This window comes from Stegodyphus dumicola, chromosome 4, assembly GCF_044657685.1.
Source record: "Stegodyphus dumicola isolate Sdum_Otavi_A_Nest chromosome 4, ASM4465768v1".
Classification (NCBI taxonomy): domain Eukaryota; kingdom Metazoa; phylum Arthropoda; class Arachnida; order Araneae; family Eresidae; genus Stegodyphus; species Stegodyphus dumicola.
Genome location: NC_140771.1, coordinates 29429784 through 29457691, shown reverse-complemented (window position 1 = coordinate 29457691; position 27908 = coordinate 29429784). Strand labels below are relative to the sequence as shown.

The 27908-nt window shown below is 34.3% G+C and overlaps 1 protein-coding gene across 2 annotated transcripts in view; it reads right to left on the bottom strand.

Annotated features, from left to right (window-relative positions):
• The window catches only part of LOC118181345 (tripartite motif-containing protein 2-like), a 136452-nt gene that overhangs the window by 102288 nt on the left and 6256 nt on the right, over positions 1–27908 (bottom strand). The window contains exons 2-3 of one of the 2 annotated variants that reach the window (XM_085814652.1): positions 18221–18274; positions 15839–15865 (exon numbers count right to left, since the gene is read on the bottom strand). In XM_085814652.1, coding sequence (XP_085670778.1) covers positions 15839–15865; positions 18221–18274 — 81 coding nt within the window. The remainder of the gene's footprint in view (positions 1–15838; positions 15866–18220; positions 18275–27908) is intronic. The other variant, XM_085814653.1, reaches the window with a different exon arrangement.

The window sequence follows — 27908 nt, the reverse complement described above, 5'->3', positions numbered from 1 at the left end:
CTTTTTTGTTCTTTATCTTTCGTTTAATAAATGGGCTTTATGAATAAGTCACGTTTTGTTTCTAAACCTTTATTTGCCGATTAATTTACAGAATTATTTAATCCGATACAGAATGTGTGGAACATGCTTGGCCGACGAATTGCAGCCCCTCAAGCAACTCCTACTTGTGTACCGGAAATTTGGAAGGTGTTACTTGCTGAGTAGGGTAATCTTCTCCGAGATCAGCTCGCTAATTTGATACTCAATATGTCTAGGCAATGTACGGATTGTATTTCATGATCTGGGAGACATACAATGTACTTACCATCAAGCCAACCATATAATATTAAGTTTTTGTACGGGAGATAAACTTTGTAATTGCTCCCGGAAGTAAATATAATTTATGAATGGTATCACACATATGTGGGAAACGTTATGTCATGATATTCCCTAATCTCCTACTGTATGAAGTATGCATTGCGTCAGCATGTGTTTCCCGCCTTCGGAAGAAGACGAGGATTAGCTGGCGAGCGGAGCAGACGTCGCTCTATCGCTCGTATACCATTTTCATTAATTGTAATCCTAATATAATCTATATTTGTAAATAGTAATAAATGTGTGTTATCAACTATGGTCGTTGCCTTTCCCCACATTTTGGGGGCTCGACCGTGCCTTTTGTGCATGCGTTATAATCGAACCCTAGACACCAGCAATTACTAAAGACGTTCAGAAAGCTAACAAAGGCAAGACGTGCCTTTATGACGATTTAATATTCTTCTTCAAGCTAGACGACGTATGTGAATGAAGACGTGCCTTTATGACGATTTAATATTCTTCTTCAAGCTAGACGATGTATGTGAATGAAGACGTGCCTTTATGACGATTTAATATTCTTCAACCTGGACGACATATGTGAATGATGTTACATGCTACTTGTCCATTCTTCTGATTTTGGACGTTAAATCGAAATTCGATTTTGGATTACATTGGATTGGCCAAGATATATATTGGATTATAAGGACTGCCCCGAAGTTAGGTAGGCCCATTTTTCCCTAATTTGTTCATAATTTATTAGTATTACGATTTTAAGCTGTGTTTATACTGTTTAATTCTCATTCATACATACCCTATTTCATATTCATATTGTCCTATTTTACTGTTTAAAGAACTATGGCCCTAAAATTAGGTGATATCCCATTGATAGCGAATTCTCTTAAATATGGCACAACACGAGTTATTAAATTATTTAATACCGTGCTCGGATATTCCGATTTTGATCATTCTTCGCGAAAGAGAATGCGAAATTTTGCCGCGTTCCCGGACAGTTTCGATTTGGCAAAACATAAAGAACTTCTATTAAAAGATTTTTCTTTATCAGATTTTATATCAGTGGCGAATTTATTGCATTTGGAAGCTTCCACTAATAAAGATGTTTTATGTGAAAATATTTTTTATGCGCTCACTAATCTGACGGATTTTCACAATTCCCTAGATGTTAGTTTTTTATCCGATGACGATCATTCAATTTCAAACACCGACAGTGAACCGACGCCTGTAGGTCTAAGTTCTTCTGTTCCCCCTTCCCCTCCCTCCACGGCGCCAAGCCCAAATCGTGTTGTTTCTTCTGACGCGGAAGTAATAAATTTGAATTCGAGTCGCTCCGGTGTTTATATGACGGCGAACACCGAGATTCGCGAGATGAGTCATGACTTATGGTTTATTTTGAGAGATCTTTCAAACACTTGCAGAAACTTTTCAGGCAATGATTCCTATTCAGTCCGTGCTTTTTTCAACGATATAGAGGATAATTTCCAATTATTCCCAAATCTTACCGACCAGCAAAAATTAGTTTTTGTGAAACGACTTGTTGTGGGTACTGCTAAAACTTTTTTGTTTTCACAACGGAATCTCAATTCATACGACATGTTTAAAACAGTATTTCTCCGATAAAATTACTTCTATTGAAATTCATAAACAACTCGAAAGAAGAAAAATGCGCTCGAATGAAAGCTCTTTGCAATATTTTATCGCCATGCGCGAAATTGCGAATCGTGGTGACGGTGTTATCGACGAGGCTTCTGTCATTCAGTATACCATTCAAGGAATACTAGGTACCCCATCCGATAAAATTATTCTCTACGGTGCAAAATCATATTCTGAATTCAAGGAAAAGTTACGCACTTATGAATCTGTAGTTACGACTAGACATACAAATATCTCTCATCCATCAAATTTTAAAAATACGAATAATGGCCCCAGACGTGGTACTGGACGAAAAAATTCAGACCAACAACACGACACGAAATTTAATAATACTGGTCCATCTAAAACTAAACCACAAACTTGTTTTAACTGCAATGAGGTCGGACACCTCTCACGGTCCTGTCCTAATCGTTCTCTTGGCCCAAAGTGTCTAACTTGTTGTCGTTTTGGACATAAATCTATGGATTGCCGCCCCACTGCATCAAATGAAACTTCCACTCCACCTGCCGAAGTAAATACAATACAAACATCTCACGGTAATATGTGTAAAACTGTCGTTATACTCAATAGCACAATTTCTGGATTAATTGACACTGGAAGTGAGGTCACATTACTGAACGAAAACACATGGATTCAACTTGGTTCCCCACCACTTTCAAATAATTCTGGAGTGTTAACTGGTTTCGGATTCTCGAAAATTCCTATTATTGGCTATTTTCAAACCATTATCAACATTGATAATCAGGACTTTCCGGCTAATATTAGAGTTGTTCCAAATCATTCTATGCAGTTTTCTCTTATTGTACGCTGTGACGTAATTAAAAATGCTAAATTAACTATTACCCCAGACGGTATATATTTTTCAAAGCCTCCCGAGCAATGCTTTGAAACTGCTCCTGAATCTTTCATTTTTGCAATAAATGACGATGTTCCAGCTTTTGATATTGGTTCAAATGTTTCCAAAGAAACTCGTACTGCGGCAGAACGTTTGCTGAATTCTTATGTCCCAAATAAAACACAGACGACAGATATTAAACTTAATATCACTCTATCCGATGATAAACCGATTTTTCACCCTCCTAGACGCCTTCCTTTTGTTGAACGGGAAATTGTTGACAAACAAATAAATGAATGGTTGAAACTTAAAATTATTGAACCTTGTTCATCTCCATATGCCAGTCAAGTTCTCGTGGTGCGTAAAAAAGACGGTACACCCCGTGTTTGCATCGATTATAGGAAACTTAATCGACTTTTAATTAAGGATCATTTTCCTCTTCCTCTTATTGATGACATTTTGGATAAACTGAAGACGCCCAAATTTTTAGTACTCTTGACCTACGTAACGGATTTTTTCATGTGCCAGTAGCGGACGTAAGTAAACCATATACAGCTTTTGTAACTCACAATGGACAATTCCAGTTTCTTCGAATGCCATTTGGTCTTTCAAATTGCCCTTCAGTATTCCAGCGCTTTATAAATTATGTTTTCCGTGATTTAATTGTCAAAGGTTATGTTTTACCCTACATGGACGATGTAGTTATTCCCGCCAAAAATGAAAATGAGGCCATTCATCGTCTCAACCAAGTACTCAAAGTTGCTAGTGAATATGGTCTAGAAGTTAATTTTCGTAAATGTCAATTTCTTCACAAAAAAATCGAATTTCTTGGACATATCGTTGAAGGTGGTAAACTTTTTCCTTCCCCTTCGAAAACAAAATCTGTAATTAACTACCCCGAACCTAAGAGTACGAAAGACGTCCAACGCTTTCTCGGTCTCACGGGATATTTTAGAAAATTCATCCCCTCATATTCTAGCATTGCAAAACCCCTTAGTGATCTCCTTCGTAAGGACATCCCCTTTCAATTTCATGCTGATCAGAAAGCCGCATTTCACAGATTAAAATATTTACTTTCTCAACAACCAGTTTTAAGTATTTTTAATCAAAAGAGTCCTATCGAAATTCATACCGACGCATCCATTGATGGCTTGGGGGCAGTCCTACTACAAAAATCTATGAACGATAACAGCTTTCACCCTGTCTACTACATGTCAAAGAAAACATCGGACAATGAGCGTAAATACACCATTTATGAACTCGAAATCCTTGCAATTGTTGAAGCTTTAAAAAAGTTCCGTATTTACGTCCTTGGTTCACATTTTAAAATTATCACTGACTGCAACGCTTTTGTACAAACTTTAAATAAAAAGGAACTCAATTCGAGAATAGCCCGATGGGTTTTATATCTCCAAGATTTTGACTACGAAATTGAGCACCGTACCGGCTCAAAGATGGCTCACGTGGATGCCCTCAGTCGCAGTCTATCTTGCATGACTATCCAAGACAGAGTCCTTCTCCAATTTCGCAAAGCACAAGAAACCGACGAGCATATTACGGCTATTAAAGCACTCCTTCAAACGACGCCTTCGTATGATAACTTTCTCGTTAAGAACAATCTCCTGTACAAAAACGTCAACGGCATTGACTTACTTGTGGTGCCTGAGGATATGCAGGCAAATGTCATTAAAACAGCTCACGAACGAGGCCACTTCGCCGTAATCCGCACTCAAGAACTTTTAAACAACGAATATTTTATCCCAAATTTGAAAGAAAAAATTGAGCAGTGTATCCATAACTGCATCCCATGCATCCTCAATAATCGAAAGCGTGGCAAGCAAGACGGACTTCTGCACCCCATTGACAAAGACGACGCACCCTTTCACACGTACCATATCGACCACTTAGGTCCCCTTGCCACCACATCAAAGAAATACAAACATATTTTGGCAGTTATAGACTCGTTTACTAAATTCGTGTGGCTTTATCCGACAAAGTCTACAGACGCAGATGAAGTTATCAGTCGGCTGGAATCTCAAAGATCAGTCTTCGGAAATCCTTCACGGATTATCTCTGATCGAGGCCCTGCATTCAAATCCACTGCATTTGCAAACTATTGTGACACACAGAGAATAAAGCACGTTCTTATAACAGCTGGCCTCCCACAATCGAACGGTCAAGTTGAGCGTTTGAACTCCATTATTATTGCTGTCCTTTCTAAACTCTCCATAACCAACCCTGAGCAATGGTACCGCCATGTTCCCGCCGTGCAACAAATTATTAATTCAACTTTTCAACGTAGCATCAATTCTACTCCCTTTGAACTTCTCTTTGGGACTAAAATGAAATCGCAAAACGACATAAACATCGCTGCTCTAATCGACGAGGAGATCAAATCTGCATTCATTCAGCAACGTGACGATCTCCGTAAGGACGCAAAACAGCAAATCTCTAAAGTGCAAGACGAAAATCGCCGTACTTATAATTTGCGACGAAAACAGGCACAAAAATTTCAACTTCATGACCTCGTGGCTATCAAACGAACTCAGTTTGGCCCTGGTCTAAAACTCAAACAGAAATTTCTCGGACCTTATAAAGTCACCAGGCTCAAACAAAATGACACATATGATGTGGAAAAGTGTGCATTTTTCGACGGACCATCCAAAACATCTACTTGTGCTGAATACATGAAACCCTGGTCCAACAATATTGAACGTATCACTTGATTTTTATACAACTGTCAGCATTATAGGTCCTCCTGAGTTTGGACAGATGACACCTGAAAACTTTCTAATAATTTTTTTTCCTCATATCAACTTTTTAATTCATTTTGTCATACTAATGTTCTTTTTATTTTTAGTTAACTGCTGTGGTGTGTTTAATCTATTTTTTTGCTCCATTTGTGTAAGTATCCTCAGCTTTGTATCTACGGATTATTTTTTCCATACCTATGTTACTATATTATAATAATTTTTTTTTAAAATTTCATGATATACTATGTTGCTTCAGGCGAGGTCGCCTGTCCGGTCATGATGGCCGAATGTGGGAAACGTTATGTCATGATATTCCCTAATCTCCTACTGTATGACGTATGCATTGCGTCAGCATGTGTTTCCCGCCTTCGGAAGAAGACGAGGATTAGCTGGCGAGCGGAGCAGACGTCGCTCTATCGCTCGTATACCATTTTCATTAATTGTAATCCTAATATAATCTATATTTGTAAATAGTAATAAATGTGTGTTATCAACTATGGTCGTTGCCTTTCCCCACACATATACCATCTTTTTTGTTCTTTATCTTTCGTTTAATAAATGGGCTTTATGAATAAGTCACGTTTTGTTTCTAAACCTTTATTTGCCGGAACTGACATTATCTTTAATTTATGGACATGAGTGTAGATACTTGTTCATCTCACTACAACAGAGACCATTTCCGAAACCGTCTCGATCAAAATTCATGACAAAGATAGAGACCATTTACGAGACTATTTCAATTACAATTTGCCACTAAAGTGGATAAGAAATACAAAATGAGCTGATGCATTAATACGATAACCTCTCAGTTCTTCGGATTTAATTACACACGACTTTTTCTTCTAGGGGTTCAAGTATACTTTTTTTGGCCTCCATTCCTGCTAGTCATCAAGAGCTTTGCAGCCGTATCATGGAATGTTTGTAGCTTTTTTAGCCGCTTGGAGGTGATACAAGCTTGTGGATCGAAACGGAATTGAAAAAATATTTACAGTATCAATAAAAGTATACATATTCAGCATTCGTGAAATATTAAAAAAGAATTGTTGATTTAGCAGACACCTTAATATATAATAAAATTTGATATCAATTTTATTATATATTAAGTGTGTATTTATTATAAATTTTTGAAGTGTTTCATGGAAACATGAACAAACTTGCATAAAATAAACTGCAGTGCATCTAATAGGTAATTTTATGAATATTTGCAGCATTATTTCAATGAATAAATTATGTATCTAGTGCCATATACTAGCAGACTTGGAACAGAATCGTTTTGCTTGCTTTCTGATGTGTTGTAAATAATTCTTGGTAGCCTTTGTTGTACTTTATTCAATAAAGCTTTAAAAAAAAAAAAAAAAAAAAAAAAAAAAAAAAACTTAATTTGGTCTTTAAAGCGGCTGTCTTTCAGAAAGGTTTTTAAAAATGTGGGAATGGAAAAATTTGTACCTTTCGTTAAATATCACTAAGGCTCGGTGGCGCAGTAGCTATCGCATCGCGCAGCAGCACCACAGGTCCGGGGTTCGATTCCCGGGTTGGGCAAGGTCGTCTCAGCCTTTTATCCCTTGATTTCCATCATTTGGGTGTATAAAACGAGTACCAAGTTCGTTTGGGGACTAAACACTGGGGGTTCTGTGACAAGCTGACCACTTGTTCCACCCCGGCGCCCCACGGTCAAGAAAGCAGATTTCGGGCACCATTGGCCCATTAGGGCTGTTACGCCACTGAGTTTAGTTTTTTAAATATCACTAAATTATTTTAATCAAAATTACTTGCTTAAGTTTTGCAAAAGAAAAGAAAGGCATTTGTCAGATTGAGAAAAAAGTATTTCTGCTCCGGAAATATTTTCCAGCTGAGGAGCACTCCAAGCTGATTTCAAGTATAAGAATGATATTTCGAAATATGACACTGACAGGAATGATATAAATTTGGATCATTTCCTTGGAATTAAATGCAGTAATGCGCTCTGTTGACTTTAATTTCATTCGTGCCCGCCAGTAAGTCAACTGCTTCAAAACAAAGAAAACCTAATAAGACGAATGCAGCAGAAAGTAGGTCGCCTGTAATGTTTGGAATTTCTAACCAACACTTGACATTTCACGCTTGAACAAACATCGAATAAGCAGACGATATTTCATACGAACACGAGCAGAGAACTGTCAGTTGCCTGCCATTGGCAGTTATAAGCCCATTATTTTGTAGAAGTGAATAAATGAATTTTATGGTTTGTTAAGCATTAACTGAAAATTAGGAATTAGAAAATTTTCTGCGTGAGAAGATGACAATAATAAATATCAAGCATTTATTTTCATCAGATTGAAACTGTACGTCCCATTTGGGATTGCCTTGTCCTATCCTCTTAGTAAAATGTCATTTTCATACAGCTTTATGTAACATAAATTCATGTGTAAATTTATTTTTTATGCTGGCAATCCCACACAATTTTATGTGTATAAGCTATGAAATAGAAAAACTGTTTTTCGATGATACCATTATTTGACACTACACCTTGTAGAGTCTATTAGGGTTTCCGAGGCGGGAAGTGCGAGATATTGATAGTACTCTCCCACAGATTACTCAGTTCCCAAAGATTCTCAGCTATGGATCTTCAAAACTACTAGCTGGACGCGCTAACCATTTCCACCATTAAAGTACATACCAAGGAATATGATAATTTCCTGCAATCTATCCTACTTAAAAGGCGAATGAGTAAAGGCATGAGACCCAGTCAACCAAATCCAGATGTTGACGATTTATCGTCTACCGCAATTTTGGTTCGATCAAGGACAAATTTGTTTTGTTTACGAAATATCTTTGTTATAAAATTACAATAGCCTCAACATCGTCATAATAAAAATGACAAAATTAAGCATTCTCTAAAAAATTTGGAAAGAAAGCTGTTATGGCTTAAGTTAGAAGTAAAGTAAGAGATATATTAGGTGTCCCAAAACGGACAATATGAGTGGCATCTCGCAGACTGTTTATATGCATACAGGAGGGGAAAAAAACACAGACGAGAGCAAACACTCTGATAGTTGTGGGCAGGAATGGCAGATAGGGCATTAGGGGATAGGGGAACAGGTAAGTTGCCATGAAGATAAGCAACCGAAGTAGAAGCTGGGGGATTGGTGTTAATTGTATAGCTTGTAAGGTGTATGTTAATTTTATAACAGTTATTTTTCATTCTGAAACTCTCTCCCTTCAGTTCTTGTTTCCCACTTACAACTCCCTACCAGAAAGAGTTTTTAGAACCGTGTTGAATGCAAATGAAACTCATTTCATTAACTTACTTCGAAAGAGAGAGTGCTTAGGAGTTCTTAGCGGCACGTATTTGCCTTCTGGCTATTTCATTATTGAATCTATTACGCTCAGCCTTATTGTACATGCCTGTTGATATTCGCCGGTTTGCTTATATTAAGGGCCAACAACATTAGATATTTGTGTCCAGCTTCATTCTATTTTAGTTAGTATTAGTTTAGTTTCTTATTTTCTTATCCTTATTTAAAAGCCCGAGTGGAGGCTTTCCTGTAAGCCCGGAAAGGGGACCATTTGATATAATTTCTATGAGTAAAGAAAAGGGTATTTTAACCCTTCTCGAGTCTACATTGCAAATGTCTGAACTCAGCGCAACACTACTCATTTCACAAGGTTCCCCGACATTATAAGCTTTGTAAAATATTAAGTTTTCAAAGGCGGAAAACTTGAGATACCAACTTTGAGGATTCAAACTATGGGTCTTTCAACTGCTAACTAGACTTGCTAAGCATTTACGCCATGACAGCACGCAGGGGGCGGGAGATGTTATAATTTTTATAACCTAATCTATCTGCAGTAAATCGATTCTCCCTTCCAATCATACATATACGCACCGTGACGAGAAAGACAGAGTTTCGTAAGAGACTGCAGTTTAGTGTTGCGTACCCATAATGTTCTCGAAACAAGAACAACGGAACTATTCAAAACGAGGAGGGATAAAATACTAACCAAACCCACCTGGCAGAGGAACGGCTTTCGTATGTCGTAAGTTGGTTAAGCCATGGGACAGAGAATTTGAGCTAAAACTGAATGGCCAATCGAGCGAGTGGCATCATAACGGAGATCACAAAAATCAAAGTTTCATGAGAATCTCAGCCGTATGAAAGTTATGGTAATTCTTGTTACATCCGAATGCATACTGTACCTCAAGGACAGATCGTCAGTACGTCGTCTGACTGCTCTGCAATCGGCGTTGTGAAAGAACAAATGACACTTTTTCCAGAATTCTTTAATCGCTTTGCAGAATATTGCCTGAACTCATGCAATATTATCTGTGGCTAATTTATTCGCTCAGTGGGAGTGAGAAGTCCTCTTCCATCCATCATATTCCCCAAATTTACTAGTCTGAGACCCCGATTTTATGTCGAAGATGAAGAAAACCAAATCATAGCTTTCTTTCCAAACTGTTCCAGAGATTCGTCAGGCAACAGTCCGCTGTATTCGAATCATCAATGGAGAATTCGCTGGGTTTTTCATAACGTCCACACTGCTAACAACGATTTGTACATAATGCTAGTCATTTATATCGAAAGACAGTGAAAATTCACAGAGTTACTTCTTTTATATCACTTGTAAGTAAATAGTTGCAAAGCTCCAACTCTCCTGCAAAACCCTAGTTACGAACTCCAGATTTCTCATTGCTTGTACTTTCCAATCATTGGATACAAGGTCCCTTTCTAAGGCCCCACAATGTCCCTGTCATTTCCTTCATAACAACTTTCTTTCATTCTTTCCCTTCAAAGAATGATACGTTTAGACTCGCTAGTGCAGATATTCTCCACCAAGAAGAAAATCCTCTCTTCTCTATTTACGTTTTAAGAATTCAGTTTTGGTTTATGAATACAAAACTAATCTGATGTATACACCCTATGAAAAACTGAAATTTGTTTGGGCAAAACGAGGTCTTTACGAACAGATGTCACAGAAAAACATCGTTAAATTGCGTTCGATAGCTTTCAAAATGGATATTTTTTTAAACATGGTAACCGGGATTTTTCGTGCTTTCAGTACTTCCTTTACTTTGTACAAGGAAGTCAAAACTACTTTTATTCAACTTTTGGTATTTATCAATATTTTGTGTACTTTTCCTTGTTGGATTTAAAAAACACATTCAAAATAATCTAAATTTAAATAAACGTATATGTATTTTTTTTAGTTTTGGAAGGAAAAGGGGGGAAGTATGATTGTCCTGCAATAGTGAAAGGGATACATAGGGCAAAAAAAGAATTGAGACCTACTGAGCTACTGGTTATGCTTACGTGAACTTCTGACGCTACAAAGCTGCACTTTACTGGAGACTTTTCTACAGTTTTTCTGTGCATAATATTACTTCATGCTACTACATCTTTAACATTCACTTGAATCGGTATGCGTCGTCATTGTGCGAAAGATCCCATTCCATGCGTTTTCAGGAAGTGTTTCTAACGCCTGTATTATAAATTTCCAAACAAATTAATCTTTTCTTTTCTCGCAGAACCTTTAATTTGAGTTCAAGTAACCCGCTGAAGTGTAATAAATAATTGTATAAAGAATAAGGGTTCCGCTGGCGTCGATTGATGATCCATCGCATCAGTTTTTGTTTCACAGAAAATGAGTTACTTCCATTCACTAGCTGGTCAGAAGAACCTATTCTCGTAAAGCAGAAACTAGGGTTGTTGCTCTTCATGTAACATGTAATCAATAATTTCGATTTTACCCTTTCCACGAAATTCTAACTCCTTTGCGCTCCGCTGCAGGTTGTCTGGATGCGAAAAGCATAGTAGGTGCATTACATTGGATATATTGTTGGCTGATTGTCTTAAATATGAAGTGTAACAAACTCCGTTGCTAGCGCTCTGTTACAGGTCATCCAGAATAGAAGAAGGTAGCAGCTCCATTGAAATGAAACACAATGTTGGCCATTTTTTTTTTTTTTTTTTTTGGAAGTACGAAAAAGGTCTAGCAAAACTCCTCTGCTAATAGGCGAAAATATGCTGGCTCTTTAAAGCAACACTACATAAAATGTGGAGTCTTTTATTAATAACGATTAATGTTAATAAAAATTATCACTTACTTGCACTTCACACAAATTTGATCTCATATGTTACAAATGGGCATAAATAAAGAGAAATAAATAAAATCAGATATATATCGATTTAAAGGAAATAAAATTAAAGATGTATCGAGCTACGTTTATGGCACGAAAAATATCTTTTAGAATTTTAAAGGATTATCACATTGGCCTGTGCGTGCTTTCGTCAAGTAAGTGGTGAGCAGATTGAGCTAGCATATGGAACATCCATGGTTCGAATCCTGGAGAAGAAACTGTTGATTTTTCATGATTTCCGCTTCGAAAACTTACATGTGTGACATTCATAAACTGCTTATGCTGTATTAAATTATCGCATCCTCCCGCGCATATCCTTAGAGTATCAGTGATTAGCACGTTCACTTGGCAACTGGAAGATTTGCATTGTTATAATTCGAATTTCACAGAAGACATGGTTCATTTTATTTATTTCGTGCTTCAAAAAATTTAATAAATCTTTAGAAATGTTCACAAAAATCACCCGTTGGATACAAATTAAATTTATTATAATTATATTAAAGAAAACTTTGATTGTTAAGAAGTGCATTTGTTGCTTTCAAGTCTCTCAGTTTGCTAAGCAAAATTTCAGCTTAGTTAAATTTGATTAAAAATACACTTTGCCGAAAGGCAGTGCTGTGAGAACTGACTATTGCAAGGCCACATGGAAAATATAATAAAGATGTTGTTTCGTTCAGTGGCAACATTCGTCATTTCGCATGACTGAAAAATGCGTAGTTGCCTAACAGTATAGCATAATGTACAAGTAACGACCCAAAATTTTTGAAGACTCCACTAAAGACATTTTTAACGTGAATATAAAGTTAATAATCTTGTCGCAGTAATTATTGATAAATTCGATAATATAGTCTAAATAATTTAGGCTCTTAAACTAATTAACACAAGGTATTCATGAAAGATATATTAAACAGATATAATTCATTATTTTAAATTTTATTTCAAGTTATATTTTGTGGCTAAATGCATACGATTTTCTAATTTCATTAAAAGTTTTGTCATGAAAATCATAGTACGGCAAAAAAAGCGTTTATTTATGCTTCTAAATATGATAAAAACAAAATTAACAGCAATATGCATATAATCTCATAATAATATGCTGTTTAAAGATTTGAAACAAAATGCAATATAAATATTTACCTAATAAATAATAGTAGACAAATTTAATACAAATATTTACTCAATAAACATAAATCAAGTCTTCATAACATGCTTTACAAATTCTATACAATGGATCAAAACAGTACTGAATAAAAATTAATCACTTACACTAAAGACTTACACTGAAAATCCCATGGAAAAAAAGTATGAAATTTGCACCATTTGAGTTTCATTTAGAGACAGTAGTGCTGCTGCCTTAGCATTTTTTTAAGAAATTATTATCAAGATATTTTTCACAGCATTCTGTTTTACTTCAAAATTTAGTAATTAATAACACTTCCAGAATGCGCTTCAAAGAGACGATCTATATTTAAGTAAAATAAAAATCGGAAATCTGAAAATTTGCCAGGAAACCGAGAGATGAGATCCAATTAGCTGCGGCCCCATCTCTGGATGAGCCAAGCCCATGTTGGATATAGTTTTAAATGTTTCATATTTACAGCCACTATTAAATAATACCTACGCAGACGTACTATGTAAATTACAATCAGCTTCCGGATGGAGGTGTAAATAACTAATCCATAATTCAGTTGCTGTACTAATAAGTATTTTATAACTTTAGTCACAAAAAATCTTATATAAAAATGGTTTAAGAAATAAAAGCAATACATTTTTAATATGTAAACTTTATCCTCGTACAATACAAATGGTTAATCATAATTGTAGAAACGCATCGCGGATTTAAAACGAGAACTTGGTTGTTCTCAGCAGTAAAACACTAAATAAAGCTGTCGGTGGTTCGCAAAATAATCTCCCAAGCGAGATTTTGGAGCTTAGATGATCAACTCTTGGTGATTTTCCCAAAACCGAATATATTTGTTCTAGCAATTAAAAGTCTATAAGGTAGTTTCCCGCCTTCTTAAGGTGCTTTCGTAGTGTAGTGGTCTTCACGTTGGGCGCGTATTCCGGAGATCTAATGTCTCTACAGTGGCGACCGAACTAAAAGGGTGGTGGATGATGATCCTCCACGCCCAGGATTCGGCGATTGGGTTCCCTAAAAACTCCAGTCGCCCTTTAAAAGGGAGATTATATAAGGTATTTCTCCCGCCTTCTTAGCGAGCCTTCGTGGTGTAGTGGTCTGTATGCTGGGCGCGTATTCCAGAGGTCCGCGGTTCGATTTCCGGCGAAGGTGTTGCTCATTTTTCATCTTGCTTGCTTTCAAAAAATAACTTATGTCTCTACAAGTCTAATATGGTATTTAAAGTGTGTGCTGAAATGGAAGGCGGCTTCCAGCGCTTAACAGCTTAATGTGCGACAACAGTGAAATGTGTTTGTTTCAGTGTATTCTATTATCCCTTTATGTTTCTTTTATTATTTTTGAAATAATCTATAGACAGCTTTCTAATTTACACTTCTAGAGTTCTCCTTAGTTTGCATAAAAATTATTTTAAGTTTGGCATCTTTCCTGAACTTTTCATTTTCCCCTCGCATTTCCTCGCCAGGATGTAAATTTCAAAATTCCAAAAGTCAAGTGAAGCGATTATAAATACAGACGAATCTAGAAGTTTGTTCAAAGCGTGATTTCTCTAGCCAGCGCACGTTATTATTTTAATAAGTATATCGCCGGGTAGGTTGCTGAGTCAGCCTAGTTAGCCTTAAACTAAATTGCTAGTCCAGCCTTACTATTTATCATTGAATTTACTGTTAAATTATTTTTAAGTTCCACCCCAAGTCGTCGGTGTTATTGTAAGCACGAAGTATGTGCGTTTGTGTTAACAGTTTGATGAATAATAAAGGGTTTATTTTACCTTACTTCTGTGCTGTTATTATTCACGCCTGTGCGAGAATTCACCAGATTTCCTAGTAAGAGCATTTTAGTTTATGACAGTGAAGAGAATTAGATCTTACACACTGTCTTGGCTAAATTCACTAAAAAGGAAAAAATAATCTTTTATCTGTTACAGTGTCCTTGCTCATAAGTGATCAAAAAATAAAATCGTGGAGCACTGGTAAAGCACTATATTGGAACAATTAAACAGTTTTAAGGAACAGCACAAGTGATGATAAATAGAAATATGCTTTAGAATGGAAACATATTTATATTTCGCTTTTACAATATCCACTCGGAAATCATCCGTCATTGTTAGACAGCTCCATGACTTTATTTTTAGACAAAACTATTGTGATAGCTAAAATATTTTTTAAATTATCGCAATTTATATTTTAAAAGATTTTATTAAAAAACGTTTAAAAATGTTTAAGCTGTTTAACTTAGCTTGTTTAACTTAAGCTGTTAAGCTGATTTCAAAAGTGTTTAAGCAAAAAATTTAAAAATAATCTTTAGTTTAAAAAATTTATATACTTGTGCAAGATGATGAATATGTAAGATTAAGTTTAAATTTCAGATCCTTTAATCTCCTTCTCTCTGTTTTGTTTCAAATAAAATTTTAACATGGAATAATTAAATGGCTATCAATTTGAAAAAAATTAATGAAAAAGTTAATGAAGATATTTCTAAATCCTGCGTATTAATTACCTTTGATTTTCACTTTTTATTCGAGAGAAAGAGATATACAGTACATATACATAAAAAGGTCTGTTGTAGTTTAACAGGCATATAAAAAACCATCCAATCTTGTACTAACGGCAAGTAATAGAATTCGGTGGTATCACTCCTTTTAGCGAGAAAATTAAGAACATTAAAACTGAATTTGTTTCGTAAACTATGTGTACCTTCTTTTCTGTTCCAATTTTAAAAGAGAGTAAAAATGTCAAATATTTGCTTGAAATTATCGAACAGTCGGGGACCTGCTTCAGTATTTATATTCCTTCACTATATGAATTAACCTTGGATAATCGCAAGTCCATGGCTGTATATTTATTTAAAACATAAAGGTGTCCAGCATCATCTGTTTTCATCTACGCCAATACCACACTAAATTTCTATTATTATTGCACGCACATATACATTATTTTAAATAGTTTATTATTAAATGATCTTCATTTCCCAAAATTCAAAACAAATTTCTTAATCACTTTCATTGCTCACAGAGTACATCGGAAATCACTTACCGGAGCTTCTTGGTCTTCTTCTGTATTCTGAAAATAAGAAATATTGACTAATTAATTAATGCGAATTTATTTCTAATTAACGTATTCATATTATAATTTCTGTATAGGCTTTCTCTCACTACTCATGATAATCTTATGCATTAAAGCGAAACTACGAGTATGTCTCGTAGTTTATACGTATAATATGTCTTGTTTGAAGACTGCGTTTACCTAACCTTCTTTTTGCATTAACTTTCTTACACAAGAATGAAATACTGATATTAAAAATTAGTATCTGCTATACTGAAAGCGAAAAATCATAACACAAAAACATATTTTTTATTTAATTTTTAAATGTTTTTAAAGATTAATATTAGTTTTTAAAACACGTTTTCATATCCTTGGCATAAACTGAAGTAAATTTTTACTAAATATTAGCTGGAGTATCCGGTGTTGCCTGGGTTTTAGGCAGAGTAAAGGATAGGGGTAGTTTTTCGAAATTTCAAGTAGACAGTGATTTTCCTCTTATTTTGTTTCAAGGTGAATATGCAAAATTTTACCAAGCTTGAATAAAACTGTAGAACAGTGCAGAATTAACATTTCGCCAGGTAACGATTTTAGCAACAGATGATATACTTTCTTTGCTATCGGGTATGTCTTTTTTCGGGAATGAATTTTTGTAAAATCTCCATCCATTGATTTCTTCACCGCTTTCGAAGTATTGGCGAAAAACTGCTAGACAGCGCTCTTAAATTAAAAAGTTCTACATTCTTCTAAAGAGTTAATGAACACGGCGCCATCTAAGTGTTTTAGCAAGAACTGACAGCGGGAACGCAACGCAACAACAGCGACGTACATAACATACAACGATCTAACATAAACGCGAGGAGCGCGGACTTCGTGGTGCAAGTTTTTTGAAATTATGTAGACAATCCTGCTATCTAAACCCGTGTTGAAATCTAGTGGCAGCCAAGCAATAGCTGTTAAGTCACATTAGCCAGCAATAAATGCAGAAACAGAAGCTCACGCTACAAAGATACAGCGTTTGCCCACACTCTAACTTTCTAGAACTTAGTACCTTTTCTCCTCTAGGTAGAATTTGCATCACTTCATGCGCGCTACCAAATTTAAATATTCTGGCATTGACAATTAGGGGGAAGGAAGGTTAATAGGAAAGGAAATATAACTTAAACATTAACTGGTTAGAAAATAAATAGAAATTCCTACAAAGTGAATAAAATAATTTTGTAAGCCAAATTTTTAATGAAAAAATTTTTTGAACGGCGATAAAGATACATTCATCGCAATTTTTCTCAAACAAATAACTGGAACATATGTATTTCTACAAAACATTGATTAATCCTTTAATCTTTTGAACAGTGTAAAGTTTGACAGCACTTATCAAAAGTGTGAAATTGGTGTTCGTCCGCAAATATTATATTAAAGTAGTAATTAGAATTTTTATTTCTGATAGATTTTTGCAACGAAAGCTGAAGTTTTTGTATTCTTTCAGTGCCATAGAAATTTTCTTTGCCATTCGGTCATTATGAACAGTAGATAGAATTACGTTTCGGTAACTATTGGATTAACAAACATGCCACATCAATAATAAAATTCTACTACAAGTTTAAGAATATCAAATTTTGTTTATTTTAATATGCATGAAAATATCATAGTTCGATCCAAGGTTCGAATCCCGTGAACGGGCTGTCTGCATGGGAGTTTTCGTCGTTTTCTCCATGTGTGAAGTGTATACAAGTGTTTCCTTCAGAAAGTCGTCCACGAAGGCATCCTTTTTCTTGGGCATGGTTCTATATGCTCGAGTGCTTTGCCGTAATCAAACAAACCAAACCACTATCATAGAGCAGAAATCGAGTATTCAATTGAGCTTTTTCTGCGTAAAATTTCTCTTCAAAAGTTTGCTCATTACATCTTCATAAAATATAGAGTTCATCTGTCTTTCAGGGACAAATTCCTTATGAATTATATCTTTCCAATTAAAGAAGGTTACCAGTTCTTTTAATTGAAGAAAGTTACTGGTGTTTACTCAGGATTTTTGATATCGAAGTTTCTATGGCCGTTGTGACCTTTATTCAATATAAGCAGCCGATTTCTATTTTGCCTCAAGACCATAAACAAAGCACGAAGTTTCCTTTTCAGTCAAAGTTTCTTTGAAAAAATTAGTATTCATGTCTGGCATTTAGATCAAACTGGTTTCTCAGTTTTCGAATCCATGACAGCAGATGTTCATTGGATCAAAACAAACGATTAGCTAACGGAAAATCTGCCCGTTAGTAGATGGTATTTTAAATAGAAAGAAAAAAAAAAAAAAAACAGAAATTAGTTTTAAATCTTTGTAGCGCATTCTGTATTCGTATTTAATACAATGTTTAATTTACTTACTTGGTCAACCTCCAATCCATCTTCCAGGCTCGTCCTGTCCATCTCATAAAATGCCTGCAGAGTGAAAAAGATAAGAAAATCGATCAGACATTCGTAATTGCCTCAGAATTTTAAAATGCCATGTCATCCAAAATTCAACTACAATTCCGAAATTGTGCAATGCCAAAAATAAAAATAAACAGGCATCTCATAATCTGCATAATAATATCTTACTGCGACCACAGATCATCCAGACTTTTGAAAAATTCAGATAAATGGACAGCCCTTTTTTCTGTGGGACATGTACGTATTTATTATAATGTGAATGAAAAACTTTTTATCTATTTATTCTTTTATCATTTTTTAATTTCGACACAAAATTATATCATTATAAAAATGTTGCACTTCACACTGTATGTCAGTGTGTAAGATTTCTCCCCCCCCCCCACTTACCGCATGTCTTCGTAGTTAACTCTACAAGTGGTTCTAGAACATTTACAATTCACGGCATATTTGATGTTTTTGAATTTTGTCATGGAAAAAATAAGTCAAAACAACAGTTACAATACGCAATTCATACGGTTGGTTTAGTTAAATTAAAAAAGAAACGAAACACATATTTCAGATTTAGAAGCAATTTGTATAAAATGTACACATTTTCGAGAATATCACAGTAGAATAAATGAATCGCAAAAAGGTTGAGGAATTTTCATTACATCTTCTGAAATTTTGGAATCAGGCTGGATATAGCTGCCTCATTTCCTGTTCCACACAATTTATCATAACGACTGTTGGAAACCCCAGCTTTGCACAAACATGACATAGCTCACATTGCACATGGGCTATTCATCTTTTAACAATATCTAAAATTCATTTACTTCTTCAGTTGTCGAATTTTATCTTCAGTGTACTGTCGCAACACAAAGCAAAAAGATTTCCATCTACAGATGTAAATTCACATGGACTTCGACTCAGAATAGGTCTTGAATATATGCGAACTTGTCGATATTATTCATTGAAAGCAATCTTAATTGATAAACTCATAGGGGATATTTTACAGAAAAAATGGTTTGTAGAATGTCTGATAGTTGTTCTTCTTACGCTAGCACCAATACTTCCACGATCCAATTCTTAAATTCCATGGATCAAGTATCATTTCTAAGAAATTACTGGAATATTTCCGGCGCACAGTTTGAGAACTACTGTTCTATTTTAAAACATTAAAGAAAAATGTGGTATGTACTGACTTCAGTCGTATTGAGAATTGAAAGTATAATTATGTCCAAGCCGAGGCCACAAAAGCAAGGGCCACAAATCTCGTAGATTCGGCTCGGATACCATAATTGAAGTGTGAACGCAATGGTGAGCACATGACACGATACTTTTGAAAAAGAAAAATTTGTCGATTGAATTTTAGTAGGTATGGTTGCTTACTTTATAATTATCCTAATATGCATCTTTGAGACAAAAAGCAGTTTTCATAGCATGATAGTATTCTAACATAAACTGAAGTTGCAGTAGTCTCCAATTATCAGCAGCAACTTGATTTACTCTGAAACACAATCTACGCAGAGCTGATAGCCATTTTTGAGAAAACATGTGAACATTTTGGATAATTTCAATTGTATTTCATTACATTTCTTACTCCATTTTCAGTTGAAATTTAACTTAACAGTAAAACTGTACTTGAATATTAAATTGTATAGGCGCAGTATAAAGAAAACTTGTTTAAATACAATTTATGTGTTTTATCTACTTGAAAACGAATGCCTCAAGCTTCACAAGCAATGCCTATCTGTAAAATTTTTTTCTGAAAGCATGCATTCTTCAGAATAATCATTCTCCATCCCTCTCCCCTGTATGAAGCTAACAAAAATTAAAATAAGAGCAAAATTCTCATACAAACAACTTTATTATACTCTTTTCAGTCACAATAACGTCCATCAAACCAGATACAGATGCAATGATATTCAAAAATCAGGTTCGTTTTTAATATTAAAAATGATATGCTCATATTTTTTCCTAATGAATACCTTTGAGTTTAAAAAATAAATGCCATTTTATCAAATGATACAGTGAAATAATTTTATTTTATGGTCAGTGGTAATTAATATAATTACAGCAAATATTCGTTTTAGTACTTCCAGGCAAGAAAAAAAAAAAAAAAAAAGAAAGAAAAGAAAGAATGAAAGGTAAGAATAACTCTTATCTAAAAACCAACAAATGAATGAAATAGTATATAAATAAATATAATATATACATCTTTTTATATTTTAATCATCAAATTCTGGTAATGTAATCAACACAGTTATTTGAGATCAATATTTTCACTAAAATGAATGGCGAATGAACACATGCGGTCAACGATTAAGCGGATTAATAACGGAGACAATAGATATGTTTAATCCGAAGACAAGCAAGAGAAAAACAAATAATCTACATTATAATTAAAGGAAAATACTACTAACAATTTATCTTCCTTTCAAGCAGTTTAATCTGGTGAATAAGTTCGTTTTATTGCATAAATTAAATCTATACTCACAATAAAAAGAATATACTTAAAAATAAAAAAAAGTTTTTTTATTCACATTACTTTTTTATTTCTATAGACTCGATGTAAAATAGAAAATAAATGGCTGTATACTTTATTTATTATTACGATTCAACAATTTACTTTTAACTAGCCTCTATGCGGCCAAGCCTTCGTCTGACTTTTAAATATACCGAAAAACAAACGTCCTCTAGACAAAACTCTCGACAAACGTCGTATTCAGATACCTCTCAACAAACGTCCAGAATCCAAGAAAAGCATTAAATTTAAAAACTGCACAGAATTATTGGCCTCATTTTTCCGAGTGGCAACAGTGCTGATATCAGCAACAATGGCATCAGTGGTATATCAGCAACAATGGCATCAGTGGTATATCAGCAACAATGGCTGCATGCCATTGTTGCTGTGTGCCATCGATTTGATGCTATTTCATCAAAAAACATTAAAAAACCCTCCAATTTTGAAAAAAATCGCTTCGAGGTGCACTGGCTCTTGTCTAAATGCACTTATGTACCAAATTTCGTAGCGCTGGGTCTATTAGCTTAAATGCAGCACGAACGAAAGACACACGCACAGAGCGAGAGAGAGACTCTTCCTTTTATTATATGTAGAGATGAATAATTTAACACTATACAACACACAAGGATATATACAGGGTGGTCATAAAAAACGTCCCCGATATATGGGCCCCTATCCGTTCAACCAATGGAAATTAAATTTCAGATATTATTATCTGAAAGTATGCTCTCGATTTAAAACATTAGAGCTTCCTTGATTACGGTTACAGTGAAAACATTTCGAAATTTTCGAATGGCAACACCCACTATTTTCCTGCGCAAATGATCATCGCATTGAAAAACCATAAATGGCGTTGGAGAGATACACACGTATGACGAAAATTGTCGGCGTATAACATTTGCAAAGAAGAGCATTGTAAAGGACCAATGACAACACAAGAGAGATTGATCAGGAGTTGAATGTATATTTCTATGCATATATTCAATGTTTCTAATAATACGTAAATAAATTTATGTAGTACATAGCGCGCAAGCAGATTTTCTTCATTAAATGGTAAGTTTTTGATCTAGGAAAAGAAATTATTCTGAACTGAAATAATTTATGAGTATTGAAAATCAATAGAAGGATATTAGTAACTTTTAACGACAACAGTTTTACTTGAATTCCAGAAGTTTGTCTGAATTTGAAAGGTAATAATTACCTTTCAAATTATCTTCTAACTTCTAAACTTCTGGTTTGAATTATGGTGTAGAGATAATTTTAGTCTAACGCAATATTATAAAGGTAAGAAAAAAAATTCACATGAAAAATATATTACTCGTATTATAATAATAATATGTAAATACAAATTAATAAAATAATGTATGTTGATATCATATGAAAAGTAAATACGACAAAGAATCTAACAATTTAAATGGAACTTTAGAAAACTATCTGAAAATCTTGAAATTCCTGTTTTGCGAAAAAAACTTAACATTCGCGAAATCATAGAAAATCTAAAATTCACGAAACTGTCGCGAAACTTTGCTCTGAACTAGTCGCGCCATGTCAATAACATGTACCCCATAACATTTGGAAAATGTGCAGTTCCTAAACGTTAATTAAGAAACAATACACACTGCTTCTTTGTATTCTTCGCAAATCATTGTTTAGCTGCAAAATAACATCTTCTGCATGCACAGACCGAATATCGTACTGATGGGAAAAACAATATGTATATATTTAAGTTTAAAGCTCCTATTTGAGAGGGAAAAGAAAAAGAAATTAAGCCTAAAAAAAGGGCTGAAAGCTTCTCAGATTTTACATTACGCACAAAGAGGCGTTTTCTTACTGTTCTGTGTGTTACCTTTATTTATTAAATATCATGTTCTTGGGACTTAAACCATAAAATCAATTCAACAGCTATATCACAACATAATTTTAAAATGAGCATATGTTTAAAATTTCCGATAGTCTCGCGCGCTCGAGATAATTTTTTTTTCGTACAGTGTTGCCATTGCTCGCTTTGAAATCGTTGAGTTTGTTAATTAAAAATTCGTTAAAGTGTTACAAAATATGAAATCGATAATATAACAAATTCTAAATTAGGGCTTCCAGATGCCCATATTCGGTGGAGGATTACGTTATTCAAAATTCGATGCCTCTAGGTACCGTTGTTTTATCACAATGCGAGAACTTAGTAACTTTTAAAGTTTACGACGCAAAATTCCAAAACAACATTAATGGTCCTTCTGGGCCCTTTGGGCTAAAAAAAACCTTTTTGGAAGTTGAAATGGATTGTCTGTTCAAGCATATAAAAGATATCTATAAAATTCCGTTTTGTCGAAATAAGTGCATTTCGCACTTTCTTTGACAGAAATAAAAATATCTGATTCTTTTGTAGTGCATAATTTTTGTTAAAATAAAACATATTAAAAGCAAAACTAAATTTTCTTACCTGGCATTATTTTACATATGTATCGGGCTCTGACAAAAAAACTAACACAATTATCTGCAATTTGCAATTTATTAATATAGATTTCAATTTCAGCCAGTATTCCTGATTACATTTTATCAGAGACCGCTGCATAATGGTACTCGCGCCCTTATGTAGGTCATGTTATATTCGTCAAGATACCCCTTCACAATAATGATCCAGCATAAAGCTACCGGCTTTAATGAAAATTGCTTTTTCTCTTAAAAAGAATCAACATTCATGAGGATACCAACACTTTATGCAAGCAGTTATTGGTTTGCCTTGTTAATCAAAGGAATAAGTTAAAAAAAAAAAAGTTAAAAGAGTTCCGAATAAGAATAAGATAAACACATTGACTATATTTCAGTCAATAAAGGCAAATAGAAAAAATTTTTCAAGTTGCCATGGTAACAGCGATTTATTTCTTTCAAAACATTAACAATTTCAATGAATTGTTAAAGCCGTTTGTAAAAACAGTACTCATTAAAGAAAAGCTGTTAAAAATGAAATAGTATGTTTTTAGATTGTGATGCCAAAAAACAAAACTGCTATGTTTAAACATTACAAAGATAGTCACATAACAAAAGCAACGATGTATCGAGTTTTAAAATAATATAAAGAGTCTTGGACATTGTCTCGGACTGTTGATAACAACGAAAATGTTTGGAAAGAAGCCCGAAAAACAAATTAAAAGTTCAATAAAAAAAAATAGTTGGAAAAAATCCGATGAGAAACTGGTCATTTCTATGTCTGAGATTGCTCAAAAAAAGAAGCTATCAAAATCAAATGATGATCGAATTAAGGAAGATCTGGACTTAAAATCTTAACCAAAAAGACAAGAACCAAAAACTGTTTTAAAATATTCGACCATGTACAGTTAGAAGTGGATGACACATCAGAATTTCATCACTGATCGTACAGGTATAGTCTCACCGCACTGATTGTGCAGTTATGCCCCAATTTTGAGGGACAGCACTCTCGGGGGTCCAAGAGTCTCCCACCCCTCTTCTTCTACCACCAGCAGCAGTCTGGTGGTAGAAGACCCTCTTTTTTTACCACCGTCCTCTTGCAACTACACGCTTACAAACATCCATGCCTTCTCCCGGATTCGAACCCTGGCCATCGGTATGGCAGTTATCGTCAATGTGCAACTATACCAACTGGGCGGCTAAAATTTTTGAGCAATAGGTTCCATGTGTGAAGCGCGTGGAAACTCATCATAAATGCATAATGAATCATATTTTAGGTTTGAGAGTTATCTAAGTGGTGGCATTAAGCCTTATAATTCAACATTTCTTAATTATATCTGTGTGAACTTTAGATTAAACTCTAAGGCCCTGAGGCTTCCTTCTGCCTCAGGGCATACAGGCCAGCACTTTTATAAAGGTTGCTTTTCTCGAGTTAAAGACATGCTTCTGAAGAAATGTAATCCTTTTCAATAAGAGAAAAGCGCATTAAAATCGTTCTACGAGCAATCGTATTCTTTATAGTCTTTGTGTGTTCTTGTGTTCCTGCAGATCATTTATATCATAAAAGATGCATATATATTTAAAAATGTTGATTTTTAAAATATATTAAATAATTTTAGCTATTTTCCCCTTATATTTATTTTAAATGATTTCTACTACACGATATAGCTTTATATCAATAAACAATTAATTATAAATTTTATTAATTATTTTTTTCTATTTTTCGCCTTCGAAAAGTTATATTGCATATAACTTTTTTTCAAATTAGAAATAAATTTAAAAAGTACATCTGAAACTTAATGAAATGATAAAACAAATCCAAGGTGAGTAAACTGACAGTAACAAGACGTGGTACCGAGAATAAAATGTTTGCTTTATTTGATTATGGCAAAGGACTCGAGGGCTATCTATCAAAGGCCAAGGGCAGGGATGCCTTTGGGGAGGACTTTCTAAGGGAAACTGGTTCCTATACACGTTATACATGGGGAAAACCACGAAAGCGCTTGTGCAGCCTGCCCGTTCGCGGGATTCGAATCTCGGACTGAGCCACCAGTGTTCAGTGACTTCACCGCTCGCCTGCTGGTAGGCGCGAGAATAAAAGAATAAGTATTTTAAACAATATTTTTCACGATCAAATAAAACTGCTTTTTTATTTTGGCTTCTAATCAATCTAAAGAGTTCTGACCAGTTGAGTACAGCCCAAGCTTTCTCGACCAAATGGCTGCAACTCATAATTTTTTTTCTTTCTGAAGGGGTCATATTCTGACATGAGGACTTTTTTAATTATCTGTTCCAATTTTTTTAAAGTATTTTGCTGTTTGTAGGGAAAGTTAAATATAAATTCGGTACCTAATACCAATATCATTATTATTAACTCTTAAATAAATGCTGCAATAATAGGAGAATTTTCTGCTCACAGTAAGATTGAATACAGTAATATCCTATACCAGAAAGTATAGAATGTCATTTGGAGCTCCTTGCACTGAACGCCTTATTTGGAGCTTCTGTGCACTCTGGTTACCGTCACCGGAGCCGGTCTTTGATAATAAATTTTAATTTTTGAACTTGAACCGATTATATCGGAACACGTGAGCCGACTATATCGGAACCAAATCGGCTATATCGGGCTCAGGCTGAATTAGCTCCGACTCTATGATCATTATACCACAAAGACGTATTGAAATGATGCCAATAGTCCCTTATACCATTAAAGAATAATGGGAAACCCAATTTAAAAAGCCTTGTCAAAGTAATCGGATACTAATGCATTTCTTAAAGACAAATTATAACACACACACAATAATCTTTTCTGCTTGGAGTTTTTTGCTTTTTTGTTTGCATTTAATTTTGTATGTAGTTTATATACATAAAAATACGTATATATTTAGAATGTATACATTCATATTCAAGAAAAAAAATAATGTTCACAAAAGTAATGGAGCACTTACTGTTCCGTCAAATTAAACTCCAAAAACTTACGTCTAAAAACGTTTCTAATATTTGCTTTAATTTAAAATGTGGTTTATGAAACTCCGTTCAGTAATATGTTCGACAGGATTTAAATCTAGAAGGTGATGCTTTGAATATTATAACGCAATTAAACAGTAGAGAGAATTCGTATTGATACAATATGGAATTGTTTTAATGTTAAGATTTTGTGCTGATGACTTTAAAATTCATTTCAAATTATTCAATTTAATTATATTGATCCATTCCATCATCAAGCTTAAAATTATGGCTTTAAGATTCAAACATGCGACATTATACTACAATTCTTCTTCCACCATGTCCACTATTCCACAGAATTATGCTCTGTTTCTTAAACATTTTTCTAGGCTGCCTACATTCTGTAAATGACTATCTTTACTAAATATGTTAAATTAGGTTTCATCAGCAATATATTATAATATTTAAACACCCAGATTATTTCTCACAGATTTCTGTGGGGGGAAAGTGAAATTTTCCGTTCCCTAGCTTAAGTAGAATTTTTCCTTTGCCATTCACCTATTACTTCTAGCAGATCAGATTAGTTGACTGATTGGTTAATTGATTATGGCATAGCATAAGAGGGCTACCTGAAGGGTAACTGGCTCTTATTTGTGTTACAAATCAAAAAAGAAAGAAAGAAAAGGGGGAATCGTATTAGTGATTTAACAGTTTCTGAATTAACATAAAGTCTATCTAACGACAACGTTTCGCTGCGAATTTAGGAGTACATAGTTTGATTATTTTAACATCATATTACTTCATATTTAAGCCATACTTTTTATGCAGATTTTTAAAACAAAAAATTAGTATGTGGCTTAAATTCAGAGCAAATGGTTTTAATAAATCCTTCTTTCAAACTCCTATACCCAACGAACAAGCCTTTGGTTTCCTTTAAGAAATTACCAAACAATCTTTTTTAACTGATTTAAATAGCATCTTGTGAATACATGGCTGATGAGTGGTTTGTGAATATGATATGCTCTGGTGTAACAGAGAAGGTAAGAACTCGGATACTGAAAAAGAAGATGTCTATCTTTAGAATTTCCGATACACAGTTCGACGCGCTGGAGATAAAAAGGTTTCCCCCCCCCGTAGAGTGTTGCCATTGCTCGCTTTTAAATCGTTGAATTTGTTACTCAATTCGTTAAAGTTTTATAAAATATGAAATCGATAATAAAACAAATTCCTAATTTCAAATTTGGTATTTCAGATGCCCATATTCGCAGTAGGATTACGTTATTCAAAATTCGATGGCTCTATGTACCGTTGTTTTACCACAATGCGAGAAATATACATATATTTATGCAGATTTTTCATTATTTAATTTCTTCAAATATAATGCAGGACTCTAACATTTTGTGGCAACAGTTTGAAAAGTGAACCGAAATTTATAGGAGTCTGATGCAAAATGGCAAAACGAAAGTAATAGTCCTTCGGGACTCAAATTCCTTTGCACTAAAAATAATACCACATCTGAAGAATGTTTTTAGTGAATAAGATAGATTATTATACTTATATTATAAGCTACTTAATTGATTGAATTGTATTTATTTAAGGAAATAAAAATCCTATTGGGTTTAAATTCCGAGGGTAGCTATTTTTTATTATTTCTTTACGTTTTCCAGTTTTAAAATCCTACTGCGGTTTAACTTCAAAGTATTAGGTATTTCGGACAATACTAAGTAGTATAGGACAGCTTCAACTGCCTCCCAAACCTACCTATCTTTT